We start from the raw sequence: 14,442 nt of genomic DNA, 5'->3' as shown, positions 1-14,442 counted from the left end.
ACTAATTCTTGTCTTGCCTAACTACTGAAGGTAATAAATACAGTTGTCTGCCTCTTAACAAGTCTCCTGAAAGAGGAGATGATCTTATTTATAAACACACATGCCCACAATTTGCTATTGTAGCACACAAGTTTAAAATTACAGTATTTAGAAACAGATCAGTGTGTTACTGGACAAAAAAAATCCCATAGTCATACCCAGAGCACCGTTTGACAGAAGTGATATTAGTAAAAGAATGAAAGTTTGTAAGGACTCAAAGCACGAAGGGAGGGATTTTAGTCCTGCTTTACATGCAAACCTCAATGAAACCTTAGCCCAGGGGTCCCCAAATTTTTGATCTCACGCCTCCCCTTACCCCTGAGCCAGGGCCAGGAGCAGGGTCGCAGCGGAGCCACCCATAGTTAAGGTTGCTGGACACTTCTCGTTATAGACCCTGTTGTCAGTTGCTTATAAAAAAAATATGGACTGAAGTTTTTGATGCTAGGTACCTGCGCCAGAGGCTCGATTTATTTTAAAGTTTCAGCGGTTTCTCAGAATGGGGTTAGGGAAAATACATTTGCTTGTGTAAAAAATTTAGTACACCTATCTGAAGCTCTTACATTTCCACATTTTGGAGTAGGGATTTGAAATTTGTTAAGAGGGAACTGCTCTGGTATAAGGGTTGTGCCTTTTACCATCCCAGTCAAAGTTTTCCCATGTCTGTCCAAGTTATAAGACTCTGAAAATTAGTTTGCACATTACTCCTGGGGGAATTCTGTGCCACTGTGCAACGCAGAATGTTGCAGAAATTAACATTGTGCATGCAAAATTTCCTTTCCCCCCACAGAGGGCTTCAGTGCTGCTGGCTGCCACTAGGGGCCACTGGACTTAGAGCCCAGCTCACACACAGAAGACATTGCTGGGGGGAGGAGGAAGGAGCTGGAGAGTTACCAGCAGCTGCAGTTCCCCACATGCCTTGAAAGGAGAGGGCCGCGCACGCGCAGGAAACTCCGTGCAACCCTGGGACTGAGCATCAGGCTGTTTCTCCCTCTGGATCCCTGAGCTCTGAGGCATGGGGCGGGGCAGGGTGTGTGTGTCTGGGCTGGCCCTGCAGCTGGGCTGTGGGGAGGAGGGGTTGTGGGTGTCTGGCCCCCCGGCTGGGCTCAGAGGGGTAGACAGAAAACAGGAAACTGGCTTGTCACAGGGGTTTCTTTAACTCTCTACTCCTGGGGGAAATTTTGCATTTCTCTGTAATGTTGCAGACATTCTTGCTGACAGGCATTTTGAAATAAATTACCAAAATAATTCAAACTGGCGTGATTATGTAGTGTGATTTTGACAAATAAAGTTTGCAGAATTTTAAATGTTGTGCACAGAATTTTTTTTTTAAATGAAGAATTCCCCTAGGAATAGCACATGCTCAGAGACTTGTTAGCTACATTCTCCAAAAGTTCCACCTGTACTAAGCATGCACGGTCCCCTGACAGCACATATGTGAGGAATGAACTGCACATGAGACAACCCACAAAGCAAATGAGTATGCTCAATCCTAGGGCTATAGGAGGAGCAAGACTTTCTCTGCACCTGCTCCTTCCAGTAGTGGGGGATTCACTGCGCTGGCAGGCACCAGTATTGAAACAATAGCTTCCAAGATTATTCAGCACACAAGAGAGACTGGCACCTAGGCATTGAGGAGGAAGAGAAAACAGCAGCCACACTGGAATGTAGAAGGGTAAGAAACAAGTAGGGGGACATGAGGAAGAGAACAAAGAGGCTGGGGAGGAAGAGCAGCTGAAGTCCAACTACTAAAAGCACATTCCCCTACAGAACCTTTTGTAAAATTATGTGCTTAGTGATCATTGCCACACCCAAGGACCAAAGTCCATCATGGGGTTAAATCCAGCATAGCAGGTACATAACCTAGGATATAATTTTCAGCAGAGATTTTGCAGCTGAAACCAAGCACCAATTCATGTCCACCTCTATCCACCGCTGCCTGACCGTTGGACAATCCCACAGAATAAGCATCAAGGTTCCTTTTTCTTTGTTACAGTGCCAACAAAGAGGATATGGCCTTTATCTTGTGTAACCTCTGTGGCATCCAATACATTTTGAGTAAAATTGTTTGTTGCATCAAGCAAAGCCTGAGACAGAGGCATTTTTAACATTAATAATATGCTCTGCCACCTAGGTTCTTTTAAGGACTCAAATCTCCTTCCTGAACTTTCACAAAAGTCTAAATCAATGGAATTTCTCTTCATTAACAAAAGATACACAGTGGACATGGGCCTGGGGAGTTTATGAAGCATTTCTAAGGTACCCACTAGTTCTGAGGTCTCTGGGCCAAACTGATATTTCAGCAAGTGTCTTAGTTGTAACTACTGCCACTCCACTGAAGGTAGCAGGTCATAACATTGCTTTAGCATTAGGGAAGGGACAGCCCCTCAACACTGACTGACTATCTGGGAAATCCAAAGGATGCCTCTGCCCAGCCAGTTCTTCCAAATTATAATTCTGTTCCCAATTTGCAACTCTGAGTTGCCTCAAATAGGTGTTTTTGACAGCAAGGATGAAATTGATCCCTCTTAGTTAGGATAGCCGAGATCTGTATCTCAGCCTCCACTGAAGGCACCTTATTTTCCTCCATTGGGCAAAAAGAACTGCAGAGACCCACTGGGGAAATTGGATGCATTAATGCACATTCAGTTTCCACCCACATAGATACAAAGATGTTGTCAAATTGGTTCTACCACGTTATCTGTGAACTGATAAAAGCATAACAGTAATTATGTAGGTTTGGGAGCCCAACCCACCCGCCTCACGCCTTGCATACAGGGAATTGGAGGTTGGTTTGTTAAAAAAAAAACAAAACAAACAATAATCCTGGGTGTTGACCAGGGCCGCACAGGAAGGCTCTAACAATGCTATTAAACCTTTTAAAATAAGATGGAGGAATTTACACAAAATTTACACAAAATATTTACACAATTTTACACAAAATAATTATAACAGTCTCCATATTATTCACCATCCCATTACTTGAGTATCAATACTTTGTTTTTGATCACAGCTGCATCCTGAGCAGAAGTCTTCACTGAGTTACTTAAGCCCAGGTTGCTTTCCTGAATTAATGAACTTAAGCTGGAACCCTGTAAAGTATACAATTTAAGTTTTTTCCTTCAGTGTGCATTAATTTGCTTTTATCAACATTTAATTTAATATGCCATCACACTGCCCATTCATACACGGAACACACAAGAGGTTTGTAAGTTCTCAACGGAATCATGCCCAACTTCTCATTCAGGATCTGATCTTGCAAGGTGCACAAACCCTTGCAGACAATGATCAGCAGCTTGCAAGGTCAGGCCCTATGATTTCATGTGGCAGGTAATTCTCCCAATATCACTCTACATAAAAGCTTCATACGTCCAGGTTATAAAACTGGGTACCTTGCATGAAAAGAGCAAAGGTTGGTATGGCATCAAAGCATCTCAGCGTATTATAGTCAGATATGTCCATACGAAATACTATGAGTAAATTTAATGCCCTCGTGGCCAAGACAGAATCCCCTCTGCAGGCAGTTTTGGCCAAGAAAAGGTTTGTCCAGGAATGCAGCAGGCAAACTCCTTTCCACCCCAAAGGCACCTGTTCCAAACCCCCGGGAGTAAACATACACACCGGAATAGTACAAAGAATATAGGAAAGGGAAATATTTATTTACAGAGGGATGAATGAAAGGGAAAAAAAAACACAAGGGGGGGAGAATATAGGTGGAGCAGTGAAACAGCATTACATTCAACACGAGGTTCCACAGTCCCAGTGGTACCACAATACAAAAGGACAGACACTGAGCAATTTGTCTACATTAAGAGTTCTGGGCAAAGTTCCAATCTGGCAGTGAATCTCAGGTGCTCCTCGTCATCTCTGGTGCCAGTAAACTTTCCCCAACAAACCCCTCTGGTGCCCACTTCTGCCACTCTCTGAAAATCCACAGAGTGACAACCTCCCACTTCGCTAGCTACAGCTTCCCTTCTTATTCCCAATGCAAAGTTACCAGCCCTAGTACTCTCAGCTCCATACAGCTCTGAGCAACAGATATACTGGGTCCAGCTCTGGTTTGTCTTTCTTGGGTGATCCCTCCCTGGCACAGTGCTCCTCCTGTCCTTGGGCATCTGCGGTCAGCCGCTTGGTCCCTCCAGGCTTTAGGCAAGTTCTTGACTGCTTATGTGAGGGCCTGCATACTGTACCTCTCTTGCTTGGAGCTACTGACACCTTAAGCTAAGGAGGAAGAAGGAAGGAAGGAGAGTGAGTGTGTGTGTGTGTGTGTGTGTTCATTTACTATATGTTCCATTCTATGCATCCGATGAAGTGAGCTGTAGCTCACGAAAGCTTACGCTCTAATAAATTTGTTAGTCTTTAAGGTGCCACAAGTACTCCTTTTCTTCTTGACACGCCTCTGTCGCTCTCCTTCTCTCCACTCCACTGGAACAACCAGCACTCCCTCTCTCTCTCAGGGAGAAAATTTTAAAGGGGCCATGCACTCTAAACCCCAAGGGGGCTACATAAGCAAAGAAGGGAAGATGTGAAGCCAGCATTTCTATGTGAGGAGAGTTAAAAAAGTATGGGAGCCCTGTTTGAAGACTGCAACCTGAACTCTGCATTCCTTAAAATTCCAAGGGGGAGATTTTCCCAGGAATTAAAGGAGCACAAGTCCGAGTGACTATCAGTGGAACTCATGCTTCTAAATCCCTTAGGCACTTTTGGAAAATCTCCACCTTGGAAAAGGAGCATTCACTCTACTGCAACCTTAACAAAAAGTTATTCAAAGCAACCTCTAAAGCTAACTGGTGGGAAAAAAAAAGGTCTTGGCCCAACAGCTACTGTATTACTTTAATATCATGAAAACAGCTAAAGTTTTAATTTATAAAACTCCAAAGGTGGGGGTGGAAGGAGGAGAGAACACTTAAGTTTAGAAATTTGGAGACCTAGCAAACCAAGACTTTGTGTAAGAAACACAAAGGGGGAAAGGGAGGGGGCGACGTAGAGGTTAATGGTAATTGGGACAAAATACAATATGGTTTTACAAAAGGTAGGCCCTGCCAGACCAACCTGCTCTCCTTTGAGGAGGAGGAGGAGACAACAGGTCATACTGAAAGGAACTGTGAGGCTAGAGAGAGGTTACTAGTGGAGTTCCTCAGGGATCAGTCTTGGGACCTGTCTTATTTAATATGTTTATTAATGACTTGGCACAAGAAGTGGGAGTATTTTAATGAAATTTGCAGATGACACGAAACTGAGATGCACTGCCAATACAGAGGATATCGTACAAGATTTGGATGAGTTTGTAAACTGAAGCGATGAAAATGGGATGAAATTTAACAGTGCAAAGTCATGCACTCAGGGACTAACAAGAATTTTTGCTATAATCTGGGGATTTATCAGTTGGAAGTGACAGAGAGGAGAAAGACCTTGGTATATTTGTTGAATACAGGATGACTGAGCTGCCAGTGCAATGCAGCCGTGAAAAAGGCTTATGCAGTCCTAGGATACATCAGGCAAGGCATATCCTGTAGAGACAGGGAAGGGTTAGTATTATACAAGGCACTGGTGAGACCGCATCTGGAATATTGTGCGCAATTCTGGTCTCCCATGTCTAAGAAAGATGAACTCAAACTGGAACAGGTGCAGAGAAGGACTATTAGGATGATCAGAGGAACGGAAAACCTACCTTATGAGAAGAGACTCCAAGAGCTTGGTTTGTTTAGCCTAACCAAAAGAAGGCTAAGGGGAGGTATGACTGCTCTCTATAAATACATCAGAGGGTAAATAAGTCCTCTCCCTTCCTGGTATTTAAGTGAAGCGCCGATGTTGACACAAGAAAAAAAATTTAATATAAACTGGTTATCGGTAAGTTTAGACTTGAAATTAGATGACAGTTTCTAACAAGGAGTGAAGTTCTTCAACAGCCTTCAAGGTGAATAGTGGGGGCAAAATCAATCAATCAATAAATATCAAACTGTCTTGAAGACTGAGCTTGATAAGTTATGGTATAAGACTGCCTCCAGTGGCATGCAGCCAATCTGCAACAGCTAGTAGCAAGTATGTCCAGTGGCCAGTAATGGGACACAGCTCTGAGTGACTACAGGTCTAACTGACCGCCATATTTGGGGTCAGGAAGAAATTTTCCCCTGGGTCAGACTGGTAGAGACCCTGGGGGTTTTTCGCCTTCCTCTGTAGCATGAGGCATGGGTCACTCAGCTTTAAACTAATGTAAATGGCAGATTCTCTGTAACTTGAAGTCTTTAAATCATGATTTGAAGACTTCAGTAACTCAGCCAGCAGTTAGGGGTCTATTTCAGGTGTGAGTGGGTGAGGTTCTGTGGCCTGCATTGTTCAGGAGGTCAGACTAGATGATCATGATGGTTCCTTCTGGCCTTTAAGTCAATGAGACAACTGAAAGTCACATGCATAGAGAGAAAGGGGTAAAGGGTTGAGGCTGGACCCAAGCAGTTTAGTAATGTTCCCTTAAGAAGGGTTTTAAAAAAGAAATTAAAAATCAGGACATTCATGTTTTGGGGCTAAAGATACGTACTCACAGTAAAGAGACAGAAAATGTAACGTGTAAAGGAAACTAAAGTATGAGAGACACATGCCTAATTTTATCTTCCAATAGCTATTACATACAGCTATACATCTGATGAGTCTTCATACTGATTGTTGTTCATATGTACATGCGTATAAAGACGGGTGGAAGGGAGTTGAAGCGAAAATAGGAGATAGGAGAAGATAGGAGAGTCCCTCTGCAGGGAGACATGGGAGAGCCACAGCTTAAGGAACATGGGGATCTGGGTGGGAAGAGCATGCCTGTGTAAAGGGATGATGCTACAGAATATTTAAAATAGTGGCAGACATTAATATTCTCATTAATTGCAGTTCATATTTGCCTTTCTGGTACGAAGGCTGAATCACTGTACAGAGAAAATCCTTAAGAAGATTTCGGTGGTTAAAACTAGAATCTAAGCATATTATTGAAGAGTGCAATTTCATAAGGAAACATTTTACCAAAAAGGACAGACTTTTCCTTGGCAGTGCAAATGACAGGCCACTACATATACCATTGATCAATCTTCCCCCATGCTTCAGAACGCTTGTTCAGTTTCTCTTTTAAAACATATACTAACAGTGGGGAACTTAATTAACACTTGCTAAAACTAACTTTGGGAGAACAAGATACACATTTTAGACACTGCCCTTTGCCACCAAACCAAATACATTAAGCCAGTAAGCAGCATTTAATTAAGGGACTTCCACCTGCTCTTGAATTCTCACAAGGACAGGCAAACTTGTCCATTCACAAAATGTAGTCAGCATTTCATTGTGTGCACTCCCCCGCAAACAGAGAAATTTTGCTACATACATTTTCCTGGATGAACCCAGTCTAGCTATTTATACAACTCCCATCACAGCAGGTGGCTAAAAAGCCTATCATTTTGTACAGCATACATTTTTACCTTGAGCCATGAATCTCTGGTTTAAATTCTAAAGAATCAAAACATTTTCCCCATGCTGTCAGTTCACACTTCCCTCAGCTATCAATAGTCACACCGGCACACATGGGCATTTGTGGTTTTTCAGGGGGGGTTTTGGGAAGGGATTAAGGGGGGTGGAGGTGGCACAAGATTGGCAACAAGTAAATAGAAAAATAGTTCCCTCAGGGAATGACTAGTTTACTTCAGACCCTAAGAAAGAATATCAGACTTCATAACGCTTCCAAACGGGAAAGCGGACCATCAGGGGCTAAGCCCCACATATAGTGGCAGAGCTGTCACAGTAAATACTTGTAGGATGACTGATATACTGCATCATCACTTGTGGGCTACTGTGCCTGAAGCTGCTCTAGCCTCTGGCAATCACTGTAGCCTGGTCCTCCAGCATGTAGGCCTCAGGTGACAGTAGGGTGATCAGATGTCTTGATATTATCAGGACCATCCGGATATTAGAGTCTTTGTCGTATATAGGCAACCTATTACTCCCTCCTCCATCCCGATTTTTCACACTTGCTATCTCTTCATCCTACGTAACAGAGGGAGAAAGCAGAGACCAGGGAATACAGGCTTCTATGGTGTCAATTCTCTTCAGCCCTACAGAGGGCTCCCTACTGTGTATGCTCCTGCTTCTCCAGGTCCAATCATTGGTAGAAAGTGGAGATTTGAGTTAGGGAATAGAGTCCTGAGCCAGATAGGAGAGGGAAGAGCTGTGTCTCTAAAGATAGATTTTCTCACCTGCAGAGGCTGGGTACATGTGTGTGCAATGGAGTGTGGCACGTCCTGATACTGGGGAAGTAGGGTGAGAGGTTAAGAAAGCGGGCATGTACTCAGCCCATAGGCATAGATGTTCGATATTCCTGAGAAGGTGAGAGATGGGCTGGAGGGAGCTGAGTGGTCTTAGGGAGGTTCTCAGCCAGCAGGGGGATGGACTAGGTTGACATGGTCAAGCACAGGGGAGTGGAACCAATTGGTGACAGGCATGTAGAAAGGGTGAGGCAGCAAGGGGACATGGCAGAGTTAAGAGCTAGATTTGAAGAGACGAGGCTGGAATTAAGAAAACCGTAAGGCAATGACAGAGTAAATACAGTCCTTTCCTATCCTGCCCTTTGAAGTGTCCCCATGTTTCATTCTGAAGAGGGCACCCCTGCCCCTTAACAGCCAGCCTTATACCCCCCCAAAACTCACCAAAGTGTCTGTATTTCACTTTCCAAATAGGATCAGCCTTCAAGGGAGAAGATCATGTGGGTCACCTTCTTCTCTGCAGCCCCACCAATCATTTTGGACCCCAACCACCACTACTTCCATACTACTATCCAAACATCCTGTCTGTGGACTGGGAGCATGCAGTTTCATTTGAGAGATTTTACAGTTAACACGATCACCCCTCTCCCCCCAAACCCATAGTTCAAAGCTTAGAGACAAAAAATATACATTACAAAATAATCAGATTACCACAATCTAAACTTTAACCATTGTTCTCACCTCAGCAGGTTTCTTTTGTTCATTTGCTGGAGTTTTTGATTTGCTCCTATATTTGGAACAAGAGGAAAAGGAAGTGGAAGGACCTATTTTAAAAAAAAAAAAAAATACAAGAGTTTAGTTGTAACCCATTGAATTTCACATAATTCCTCGATATATTGCAAGGCACTATAGACTTGAATCATCTTTCTGGGTCAGCTGTACCCAAACAGGAACTTTCATGAAGTCTGTAACCCAACCACAGTCTCTTCTCAATATGTGTAGTTTCAGAAAGAATAAATGAAAGCATGATCAGAATATTCCCTGCTCTGCCTGATACACACCAGGTAAGAGCAGAGAGGACACGATTATGCAGATTCCTTCCCTTTCCACCAGCAATGTTCCCTCTAATTTTTTACGTCCAAGTGCGGAATCAATTTTGCTATGTGCACCAATATGGAAGTGATGTGTGGTGGGGGTGTGGCCGAGGGGTTCGGAGTGTGAGAGGGGGCTTAGGGCTAGGGTGCAGAGGGTAAGGGCACTGTCGAGGGTTGCGGGCTCCTGGGTGTGGCTGGGGATGAGGAGATTGGGGTACAGGAGGGGCTCAGGGCTAGGGCAGAGGGTTGAGGCTGGGGTGTGGACTCTGGGGTAGGGCTGAGGCAGAGGGTTGTGATGCGGGCTCTGGGGTGGGACCAGAGATGAGGGGTTTGGAGTGCAGGCTCCCCCGGGGCTGCAGTGGGGAGAGGACTCCACCCAGCCCTCTCTCGCCACAGCAGCAGCTCAGGGCTGGGGGAGGGGCACCTCTCCTCTCCCCAGCAGCTCCGCCAGGGCCAGGCCAGGGAAGGGGCACCTCTCCCCACCTGCATAGCCCTTGAGAGCCTGCTGCGTAGCAACGCAGCTTACAAGGAACTTAGTTTTACACCCAATGCAGGCAATATTGGAGGGAGTAAGAGTGCAGGAGGACTGAGGGAGACTAGTTTAATGCCATCTTGATTCTCTAAAGTGCAGAGATGCACAAATATCACTGTCACTGCACTGCCAAGTTTTTAAGAAGATACTGGGTCAATATGTGATGCGATATATCATGCCTGTGTGACTCAAATGCAACATCAGCTGTTAATACTGTCAGATTTATGTCATGCTTAACAAAAACAGATCAGTCACTGCCCTGAAGAGTTTACACAATTTGATCCAGGGCCTCTAGACCCACAACTCAGTATCTTGAAGGGAAAGACAAAAATATAAACCAAAAGTGTGCCAAGAAAATTAAGACAAAAGCTTAAGACATTTGGTAGACATCTTTTCCATTTAGATCTCAATCCTCACGCTGATCTTTATGGGCAGAATCCTGAACCCCTGTGGAGCCCAACTGCCATTTATATAAATGCTAAAAAGGATGTCCCATTCATCTCTAGGCACACTTAACAGAAGTGTAAAAACACATCCTAAGCGAAGTGTTTTCAGATACCCAACTACACATACCTTCTCCCACAAACAGTTCTCTACCCCTACAATTAAAATTTTTCCACTGAGGCTCTGCACAGGCTAGACCAATCATTCATATGGATCAGCTTACAGACTTTGGGTGCTCTCTCACACACTCGCGCACACACACACACGCACTTCAAAAATATATATATTTCTGACTACACCCAATTTTCCTCAAGAGCCCATGCTCTCCTGTGTTATGGAATTTTCTCTAAAAGTACACATTACGTTCAAATTCTGCACAAGATTCAAATTCTCTTCCTGAAATTATCAGGTTTTGTAATTTCATTTCTTCTGATGATAGATTTCAGTATTTTGAATTTTGGAGAAAGCAAAAAAGGAAAAGGAAATCGAACTTGTTTTAAAAAAAAAAAAAAAAAAAGGATAAAACAGTTTGCCCTCAAGCCACAGGAGGAAACCATAAGGGGGTGATAGACCAAGGGAAGATTAATGCATACTACTTACTCTCATTGTCTGAACTGTCACTGGTGCTTAGATGCCTGTGGCGTTTCATCCTGACGCATCCTAAAGACAGAAAGAAAGTTGATACCATCCATTCTACCAGGCAATCAAAGGACTTGCTTACACTTCCCCGCAGTTTGGACTATGGGGGTGTGAATAGCAGCACATACCAAGCTGCTGCACTGTAACTTCTCCATTGATGCTGCGGGCGCAAACTAAGAAGTTCCTAATTTGCCTCAATTACTCCTGTTTTAAAATGCTTACATTAATGAAAAATAGGAACCTTTTAGTTCACATCTGCAACATTCACACAGAGGAGTTACCATGCAGCACTTTGGTGCGCACTGCTATTCACACGAACATAATCCAAACTGTGGGGCAGTGCAGACATGTCCAAAGTCTCTGTGGATCCTGCTGGTTCACAGCAGGCTAGTCACACACAAAGCAGGATTTCTCTGAAGAGTTTTCTCAAGTTAATGTAAATACCTGGAGATCTAGCAATAGTTAATCACAAACAAAATGTAGTAGCCAGGCACACACAGCTCTATTTATGAGATTTAATATCCTCAGAGTTAATCACAAACAAAATGTCTCCTTTAAACTTTTTTATAGAAGTTCAACCTGCTCAACATTGGTTGTTTTCTATATCCCATCTGCTCAGCTAAAGGAAGAGTTGCCATGGTGGCAGTTGCTAGTGGAGTGGGCAGAAGCACAGAAATAAGATGGCAATAGAATAAGACAGGGAGATAAGTGAAAAAAGAAAAAAAAAAAAAGAAAAGAGGGTTGTGTGAACATGTAAGGGTACATTTTAAATTGAGGGTATTCAGACAACACTGAAGAATAGTAATTTAAATAGTCAGACTAGAGCTTTATTTAAAAGAAAAGCTTATATACCAGAAGTGCACTTTCAAGAGTCTGAAAAGTGACAGCGTCAATAACAATTCTATGACTGCATCATTGGTTTCATAAGCCAACATTTTTTAGGTTTCTATTTTAAAAAAGTTTAGAAGACAAGCAGAGAGAGGAAGGAAAATTTGAGCCAAAAGAAAGAGAATCATTTAAAATATCTGATATGCCAATCAAAAAGTGTCAGCATAAATCCAAATACATTTTTACAGGTCTACGTGCCCCAGTGACAGTCTAATAAAAAATTGATAGTTGCCTAATTAAAGTGATAGCCTTCTCACAAAATTAAGGGATCTTGGACATCTAAACAGGCTATCTGCACCTCTCTATCCCAATTCCTCACCATGCTTTACTGAAAGGCAGCAGTACCACATTAAAGTGTTTGCTGTACCAGAATTGCTTGTCCATACCATAAGCTTACTTTATTAGATGAAAACTTCCTTCCTACAAAAACTGCTAAAAAAAGACTAGCACATTTTGTATTAAGCACTTATCAATGGTTCTTGAAAGTACCCAAAGCCCGTGGGATAAACAGGATTTCCAGTACAGGGAGCCTTTCAGAAAGCTTTGAATTTCAGTGGAATCGTTAAATTACTCAAAATCTCCACTGGTTTTCAGTTTAAGGGCTTTGTAGTGAAAGGGGCGTGGCCTCCTTCCAAGCATGACAGGCAGGGATGGCCACTTACACCCTGATGGGTGAAGCCAGGCAAGCCATGCCCGCACCACCGGAATAAGGAGAGTGGTACAGGAAGTATAAAAGGCTGACCCTGCAGCTCAGTCGGGCTGGAGCTGCCAAGGGAGACAGATGCTTCTCCCCTACTGCTGGAGCGGGATGCCGAGGAGGACCTCTGCTGTCCCAAGGACTCATCTGAGCTTCCAGAGTGCCCCACCACTCCAGACATCAAGATGCTGCTGGAACTACCATTGGCGGTGTATCCGAGAAGAGAGAGGACAACCCTTGGATGCAGGTACACCCCAAGGGAAGGAAAAGTAGCCGCCCAGGGACAGCTGACAGTAGTCCAGCTGCAGTGCTGCCTGACAACAGGTCAGCGTGTTGCAGCTCGATTCCCCACTGACCCAGCAACAAAACACCCTGCCACTATTCGGGCCCTGGGCTGGGAGCCGGGTGGGCCCGGGTTCTCCTACAACCCTACCTTACGCCAGGAGGCCTGTGTTAGTTTACTGTCCACCAGAGCTAGGATGCTAGATTAATTGCTCTGCCCTGCCCGCAGGCCAGAACCTTAAAGACTGCTTGGTGTCCACCCTGCCTGAGACTAGACTATTCACTGGTCTGCCAGAGCCCTAGACTATTTGGAGCTCCCCCTTGCCTAAGGGCTTGCGCCCCAGAGCCTGATGACTGCTCAGCCCCACTCAGAGGGCCTGGACACCCAAGACAGCTAATTTCCCATTGTTCCAGACGTAGCGGAATGAGACAACACAGGGGGCACTGACTCCCTCCGAGATTGACAGGGAGGGGACCGCCAGGCATTTTTACAGGCTTGAATTTACGGAATATAATCTTAATAGCAAATATATATTTAAAGAATACCTTTGATGTCCTTCCTCTAGAGAGAAAGATTTTTCCCCTCAAGTTCTCGGTTTATAAAAACTGCATTACTAAAGTTAAGACTTCAAAATTCTTTGTGCGAGGACACCTACTCTACTGAAGTCTTTTTTGGCTGAGGTGGCATTTGTGTAAGTTTGTGCAGTAGACAACATTGCCAAGTTTGTTTTAATACACGCTAAAGTAAAATAGCTGCTAACAAGGTTAATGTAATGTGTACAATGGGTAATATAATCCTAAACAAAACTGAATTACGAACTGAACTATACAAGAAAAGAAAAACAACCACCACATCTATGGCTATTTTAGTCTTAACTTGGCCCTTACTATGCAAGATTCATCTGAAGCTAATAACTCAAATAGCGACTTCCCACACTGAAGCAGCTTTGTAGAAACAAAGCAGCCACACCCCAGCCAAGCTTATGTCCCAACAGGAGAGCTTCCTCACATTTTCCAGCCATGCAGAATATCAAACTACACATAGAAACTAAGCATAGAGTGGGCTAGCATCAGACCAATGAACTGTTATGTGAATCCTTTTAGGCATGAGAATCTCAAGAACTCCAAAAGTGTTAGAGTTGGAGGGGTTCCAGTTTAAATAAGTTTCTGGGGCAGCATGTTTGTCGCAGTATTAGTCTTAGACCTTGTCTACACTGCAACTTTCTCGCTCGGGGCGTGAAAAAACACCCCCCGAGTGCTGCAAGTTTCAGCGCCGTAACGTGGCAGCATAGACAGCACTCCCACACGGGGAGCTACTCCCCTCGTGGCAGTGCCGCGACTACACGGCCACGTTTAAAGTGCTGCCGCAACAGCGTTTTAACATTGCTAGTGAAGACGTGCCCTTAGGGTTAGCTGTTGGGTGTTGGCGATGTGATAGGGAAGACCAAGGTAGGAATCATCAGCAGCTAAGACTGGAGTTTAAGGTTTGACCAACAAAGCCCTAAATGTCTTGGCACTCACCTGCCTAAGAGCTCGCATGTCATCTCATGCCATACTGTAGCAGACAAAAATCACCAGACATGCTCAAGCTGAAGTCCC

The 14,442-nt window shown here is 44.1% G+C and overlaps 1 protein-coding gene across 3 annotated transcripts in view; it reads right to left on the bottom strand.

Annotated features, from left to right (window-relative positions):
- JADE3 (jade family PHD finger 3) overlaps positions 1 to 14,442 on the bottom strand; it is an 83,710-nt gene that overhangs the window by 31,177 nt on the left and 38,091 nt on the right. For all 3 annotated transcript variants that reach the window (XM_077815038.1, XM_077815029.1, XM_077815048.1), the window contains 2 exons: positions 10,938 to 10,997; positions 9,009 to 9,091 (listed from right to left, as the gene is read on the bottom strand). In XM_077815038.1, the coding sequence (XP_077671164.1) occupies positions 9,009 to 9,091; positions 10,938 to 10,986 (132 nt within the window). In that variant the 5' untranslated portion in view covers positions 10,987 to 10,997. The remainder of the gene's footprint in view (positions 1 to 9,008; positions 9,092 to 10,937; positions 10,998 to 14,442) is intronic.

The sequence above is a fragment of the Eretmochelys imbricata genome, chromosome 1 (genome assembly GCF_965152235.1).
Source record: "Eretmochelys imbricata isolate rEreImb1 chromosome 1, rEreImb1.hap1, whole genome shotgun sequence".
Lineage (NCBI taxonomy): Eukaryota > Metazoa > Chordata > Testudines > Cheloniidae > Eretmochelys > Eretmochelys imbricata.
Note: the sequence above shows the minus strand (reverse complement) of the source record. Positions and strands in the feature narration are given on the sequence as shown.